Source organism: Macrosteles quadrilineatus, unplaced genomic scaffold (genome assembly GCF_028750875.1).
Source record: "Macrosteles quadrilineatus isolate MER2022 unplaced genomic scaffold, UCM_ALF_1.0 Scaffold_1__1_contigs__length_201487025, whole genome shotgun sequence".
NCBI classification, from domain to species: Eukaryota; Metazoa; Arthropoda; class Insecta; order Hemiptera; family Cicadellidae; genus Macrosteles; species Macrosteles quadrilineatus.
In genome coordinates this window covers 189,228,288-189,235,114 of record NW_026542594.1, presented here as the reverse complement: position 1 = coordinate 189,235,114, position 6,827 = coordinate 189,228,288, and the positions used below count along the sequence as shown (strand labels likewise).

Here is a 6,827-nt window from a genome sequence, read left to right as displayed (position 1 = left end):
TCTCCCATATGAAATTAATACCTCCCTCATGCACGGCAAGTAGTTGTGTCCTATTGAACCGCACACTGTAACAGTTCACATAACAAATTCCCTCAATTCTATTGGCTAATTCTGTTGACGAATGGTGAATCTTGTAAATTATTTCCACACTCCTCTGATGAATTGTTAAAGATGGCGTGTGTGTAATTGCCGGTTACAACTGGCTAGTCGTCGATGTAGCCTTGGCCTTGTCAATATTGCATTGTTGTAACACTATCTGTAAGTGATACCCTCCCACCACACGAACAGCTGACTGGAGTTGTCTGCACTAGTGAACGAGAACAGTCCAATTGTTAACGGAGTTCTGGTAAGGGAAGTTTATGTAGTATTGCTTTTTGTATGGCTGCAAGAGTCTGGTTAATTCAATGTATTCGTGATTATTTTATTGATAAATTACTATGATTTTATGTATTATTTATTACTATCTATTTTTTGTTATTCAACCGGAATTCTGATTATTAATTATTTAATTTATTGTATGGTTAATTTCGAATTTTTTTTTCTCCGAATAATCCATGATTTATTCATAATGTTATGTTTAGTCAGGTTTCATGCAACGAAGTTCAGCTTAAAATACGCCCCAAAGAAGAGCATTTAAAAGAATTAAATAAAAGTGTAAACCTACTATGTTATGTAGTAAAATAATAAACTATATCGCAATGAATATCGAGGTTCAAAGTGTTTTTGAAATGGAAACAAATAATAAAATTTGTAGAAATATTTGAGGAGAAGGTCTGAGCCACAACGAGGGAAACTAATTCAAAGTAATTCGTCTTAATCTGAAACCGTCGGTTTTGACAGCTTAGTTATAATGCGTATTAATTACAAAAATCAAAATAATATTTAAGGTAATACTTGAATGTACGCTTAGTAAAGACATTTTAACGCATTGTATGTAGATGTAGTTGCAATGGTAGAAGTATTAGTTTACATCTCGTTAAATGTAATTTCGTTTTTAAGCCAATGCACGTGGTCAATGTAAAATAGTTTATGTTTTCGCTTGAAATACCTAGATTGAATTATTATGATATGGTTGAACCAAAATCTATTGTTGATTTCAACTAGATTCAAACAATGCTATGGATTTGCTTTAATAAATCGTAGACTTTCTTAGCTACACACTTGACTTTTAAATACAGTTTGGGAGATCTTATTAGCATAGATTAGTCTAGGAAGTAGAGCACGGAGCTTCAGTCTCTGAAGTCCCATGTTCAAATCTCAAAGATTGCCAATCAATTTGATTTATGTCGTGATATCACAACACTCTAGGTCTAGCCTAACTTAGTAAATTGGTTTCCGTACTAGAGCCAAGCGTCCTAAGATGTAATGATGGGACATACACAAATATTTTGTTTGTATTTTGTAAGTTTTCAGTACCTTCCAAGATGCCACTGACTCTATATTTCATCCCGCCCAGTCCACCAGCTCGCTCCGTGGACCTGGTGATACACGCTTTAGGGCTGACTGCTGAGTATAAGAATGTCGACTTGAGGGAAAAAGAACAATTCACTCCAGAGTTCTTAAAGGTAACTAAGTAAACATAGAGATAAAATAACTCTTCACCTTTTCTTTGAGCAGGAAACCACTGAGCTGTACAAACTGGAGGTAGGAACGAATGAGAGAATTGCGAGACGTCGGTTGCCATTTGTACTAAGGGATTAAGTACATTGCACTTTGCACTGTGTATATTTGAACTACAGTGATAGGAGATAGTGGGATTGTACAAACATAAAGCCATGAGTCAATGAGCTCATTCTACTAGTTGGTACCAACATAACAACATGTACAGTATCTCGATTTTCTAACCGATTTTCTTTGTCAACTAATACTTCCAGATGTGGAAGAAACCTACATTTTCTTATTTTCCTTTAGGTAAACCCCCCCTCATTCTTCTTCTTCTCCTAGATAGACAATCGCTATCAAATACCCACTATTAACTGTGTATGAAGACAATCTTTACAAATTGCTTAACTAACGATGAGAGGTAATCTAAACAATGCTTGTTTAAAAAGTATAAAGTAATAACATGAGCTATAAGATGTAATGGTTAAGTAATTAAAGGGGTAACTAATAAAATCACTCGTGTATGTAGTCATCTTTAAAAAGCTGCAGTTCACTCGTCCTAGTATTTAATTCAATCTGCTCAACTAAAAAAAACATATTTATTTTATGTTTCAGTTGAATCCATTACATACAGTCCCAGTCATTGACGATGATGGTTTCATTCTGTGGGAAAGGTAATTATTGTAGTTTTAATAAATTAACTAACTAGACTACTTAAACACATGTTCCAAAGAATAGTCTAATCATAAATTTATATTAAACACAATCAAATTTACTTCCAACTGTTTCACAATTCATTGTCGAATTGAGATTACATTTTCAAAATTTAAAAAGCGATGGGAGTAAATAAACAGTAGTGTAAAAGTTTTGATTATAAAATAATTAACCAGAATATCTCAAAGGGTGGATTAAATATTAATTTCTCATCAAGACTTCGTTAGCCTAGTTAAGGTTTTAATCAAGTTTGGAAGGGTTATTTAGTTATTTAGGTTTTAATCCACGCGATAAGTATTTAAAACAGTAATCAACCAACTCATTTCCACTCATTTTCGTCGAATGCATTAATTGGTAATTTATTATTTATACTTTTTTTATTGACTGATGTTAAGTTTATGAAAACATTTGATACTAGTCAAGGTAATTGTATCTTCTTCTTAACTGTAACGTATAGAGAGGAAAGTGTACAAAGAAAACGTTTGCATAACTTTACAGAATTTGTTATTAAATATTCTGTTTAACCATCTGTTATCGAATCCAAACATTTTCAAAGTGAATATATGAGAACAAAGGCTAGTTGGTCTCTTGTTGTATAAGTAAGAGAATTCTTGACAAGATCTTAAAACAAGCTCAAATAGGCTTCAGATATTATTAGAAATTATTAATTTAAGTTTCAGAAAACCTTTCTTAAAGGAACATGCAATGCAGTCAATTTCTCTACAGTATTAGAAGCAATTTAACCCATTAAAAAAAAAAAATAATAATAAAAACAGAACCAAAACCACTCACTAAAACTGCACTTAAATACTATACCTGTTCATGTGTTTAATCCCATATAATAAACAAATCATCCATAAATCAAACAAACACAAAATAAAACTGACGTAGTAAACAATAACCGTTTTTACTCATTACATGGCTGATTACCTTGTTAAAACCGTTTGTTCATTCTCTATGGAAAATCAAATATGAAAGATAACATCGTTTCAATCATTTTGTCGATATTGACATTTCCAAGTTTAATTTTCCTTATGGTCTAAATTATAATACTTTTAGATTAGTTGAGGTTACTCAATTTGATAATGTATATGCTTTGATTACTTCTACTCAATATTTAAAATCCTGAACTTGTAGTTTCGTTAGGAATATTTATACATTATATCAATCTTTAATTAATAGCTTCAAAATATTTTCCAGAATTATTTATGTACTAAAAACCGTAGAACTGCAATCCGCGTGTTCAAAATTTACAACCTAGAATTTTACTATAAAATCAATCTCAAAGTCCAAAAACAATGGTCGTCCAACGAATACAAAATCATCATTTGATAGTACTAGGAGTTTACAATTAAAAAATATATTTACTATTTACTTATTTGCTATTGGTTGCAGTCGAGCTATCATGGCCTACCTAGTGTCCAAATTTGCTGAAGATGACTCTTTGTATCCTAAAGACCTGCAGAAGAGAGCAATTGTAGACCAAAGGCTGCACTACAGCAATGATGTGTTCTATCTTATTAGGGAAATAGCAGTGAGTAAAGTTTATAGGTTTATTGACTTAAATAATGCATATAGAAATATTGATGAGTAAAAATTTTAAAGCTAACATAATCTAATCCCCTGAAGGTAAATTGTGGGCTTACTACAGTATAATATGTTGGTATTGGCGATGGTAATTGCCTATCCAGTGCTATTCTTTGATTTTTCCTAAATGTAAGAAGAGTTTAAAAAAGTTTCTTATTAAAATATTAAGATGGTTAAACATGATTAATATTGTCTAATACAAAAGGTGCCAAACAATCCATGCACGAAAAACGTGAATAGTCTCTGGGCAAACATCAAAGATCAATATGCGTTTTTTTAATACAATGTTTTTATACTTTTGGATGGATGGCTGATTATTTTCTATTTTACTTTGGACATGACACTATTTTGTGGTACTAGGATACTAATGACCCCATAGTCTACACAATTGATTAATATGAATGATGCTTAAAAAATTATAAAAAATACAAGAGGTATTTGATGTAAACTTTAGGCAACTTCAAGAAATAAATGTTTTAAATATCCATTGCCTTAGCCAATATCTAGTTTAACATTTTGCTAAATAGATTGTGAAAGACAGGGTTTTATATTATTATAGTAGTAGTAATTAACACTATGTAAGGGTCTAAAGTTTATTTATTTTTATTTACACGGCCAATACTACAGAAAAAACCTAATTTTTTGTTAATTTGAGAAAGATTCGTGTTATCAAGATTTTCTTCAAAGAACAGATGCATAGTCTATTTACTTTACTAGCATCAATAAAATATATATACTTATGTTGTTTTAAAAGGCCCCTAAAACTCTGTCATAATCCTAGATAAAGGTAACAATAACTACTACCAAATATTGAATGAAAGTATTATTTGTTATATACATGTTACAAATAAAAGTACTCCTTTTCAGAGATCCTTAATTTATCTCAACGCGTCTGAAATAACCGAGGAACAGATGCAGAAAGTAAAAGACGCTCAGGACAATATCGAGAAACTACTAGCTGGTCAAACTTTCATGGCAGGAGATCATCTTACATTGGCTGACTATAGTTATGTCACACTGGTCGATGTGTTAGAGGTAAGAATACAACTGAAATAAACATTATGTAAAACAGAGTTAATGAAGGTTTTCATTTCTGTGTTTTGTATAAACATGCTTTAAGTCTTACCTGAATCTTTTAAATTAACAAATATAGCTAAACAAGTAGACGTTTCCTACATAAATTGTATATTACAAGTATATGCAATATCCTCAAAACATTTTAAGTATATTGTCAAGATGGCTGAGTAGTTAGATGGGATGCCCGTAAATTTGAAGCTACTAAGGATACTAATGAAATTTGACTATCAATTGAAGGAATTTTCTAACAATAGTTAGAAGTTAGCTGTAAACAGGTCCAGGGGCTTGCAAAATACTAAAAATAATCTTCTACCACCAAAAATACACGAAAAGAAATTATAAAGTAGAAAGTGTTTACATGTTTAAAATCCTTAAACAACATAAACGTGTACACAACTTCAGAAGATCTAAGTCTAAAGTATACAATTTTACGGCTTTGTTTGCTATTTTCATTGCACATTGTTAATTAATATACACTACTTAAAATTATTTTCTGTCTGTGATCCAATAACGTTCAAGTTAGTGGTATCCTAAACCGATACTGATTAGAAATTTTTTAAGTTACAGAAAACGAAACTTGAAACTTTATCTTGTTTAGGTATACAACCCTTCTGATGAACATCCTTTGACAAAAGCTTGGTTCGTTCGTTGCGAGTCGTCCATGAAAGACTTTGAAACCACAAACAAACTAGGAGCCGACCTGCTCAAGAGCTTCATCAAAGAGAAACTTGACCAGATAAAGGAATAAACTCATCTTACTACTTACCTATACCTACGTACGTTATTGAACAAGAATCTATCAGCTGATCATAGTGTGTGTCCATGTAGAACATGTGTTAGTAACGAAAATCACATGTTAATAAAATAACGTAGAAATAGTAACTGAAACAATTTATTTCACAATTCCTGTTTTAACATGTTTTCAACTTGATTTTGACTGTATTTACATTAACTTTAAAATCAAATTGAACACTGGATTTTCATGCTGAAACAAGGTTTTAAGCAAGTTTTTGGTAGAAAGATGATATAGAACGGGTTTAAGTTGTATCTAGGTAGTGAACTAATGCTGCGAAACATGCCTTGTTCATTATAACACGAGAAACCGTTTGTATCAGCTGTTGCTGTGATCAACCTTTGTTGGTATTTAATATACAGGGTGTTCATTTGAAAACTTTCCATATCTGTTGTGTGCAAAGGTAAGGCTTTTAACACTTGTTTGTTCTCATTTCCACCTAATTTGGACAAGCCAAATCCAATAAAATTATTTTCAATTTTGAAAAATGCCCCAAAAGGGCCCAATTTGGGGGGTAGGGGTGCTTTTTGAGAAATTTTCAAATGTAAACATGGGTTATGTGATACATCAATTTAAAGGTCTAATCACCGCGATCATTTTGGTGCAAAAAAAGTTTAATTATCTTTAACCGTATTTACAGGGTGGGTCAAAACGTTTTAAAAAAGGACTTTGAAGTTAAGTACCGTATTACCCTAACTAATGAACGGAACAGCGCCAAATTTCTTTCCAAGCTTATTCTTGAGCTACTCTTTAAGATAACTTGTAGTAAGGGCATTTTCCATGTTATTATCTAATTTAAAGAAAATCTCAAATTTTAAGAATAAAAGAAAGCTGAAAACTCAAAATTTTTTAATAGCAAGGTATAACAAATTTCATACCACGTGAAAGGTCATTTTTTAACAAACATTTTATGTATTTAAGTTTTCTTTCTATCTCTTACTGTTTAAAAATTGCAGTAGAAAATCATAATTTTCCATGGTAAAATTATAATTTTTTCTAATAAAACACATTGCACTTTGCTCAACGATGTAGTAGGATTTATTACAAATTGATC

At 31.3% G+C, this 6,827-nt stretch overlaps 1 protein-coding gene across 2 annotated transcripts; it reads left to right on the top strand.

Annotated features, from left to right (window-relative positions):
• The first annotated feature begins 251 nt into the window (after positions 1-251).
• On the top strand, positions 252-5,838 carry LOC128983367 (glutathione S-transferase 1-like). Of its 2 annotated transcripts, none has more exons than XM_054402626.1 (6): positions 252-346; positions 1,407-1,565; positions 2,218-2,276; positions 3,712-3,850; positions 4,771-4,938; positions 5,579-5,838. In XM_054402626.1, the coding sequence occupies exons 2-6, from the start codon at positions 1,425-1,427 to the stop codon at positions 5,726-5,728; spliced, it is 657 nt and encodes a 218-aa protein (XP_054258601.1). In that variant the 5' UTR covers positions 252-346; positions 1,407-1,424; the 3' UTR covers positions 5,729-5,838. The 2 variants fall into 2 exon arrangements, with proteins under 2 accessions (XP_054258601.1, XP_054258602.1); XM_054402627.1 differs by having other exon boundaries at positions 271-346; positions 1,414-1,565.
• Positions 5,839-6,827: the final 989 nt, after the last annotated feature.

Bases quoted from the DNA above. Each gene is read 5' to 3' on its own strand.
- LOC128983367 (XM_054402626.1), top strand. From the start codon at position 1,425: ATGCCACTGACTCTATATTTCATCCCGCCCAGTCCACCAGCTCGCTCC. The intron at 1,566-2,217 runs GTAACTAAGTAA...TTTATGTTTCAG, and splicing joins TCACTCCAGAGTTCTTAAAG to TTGAATCCATTACATACAGT. The intron at 2,277-3,711 runs GTAATTATTGTA...TATTGGTTGCAG, and splicing joins GGTTTCATTCTGTGGGAAAG to TCGAGCTATCATGGCCTACC.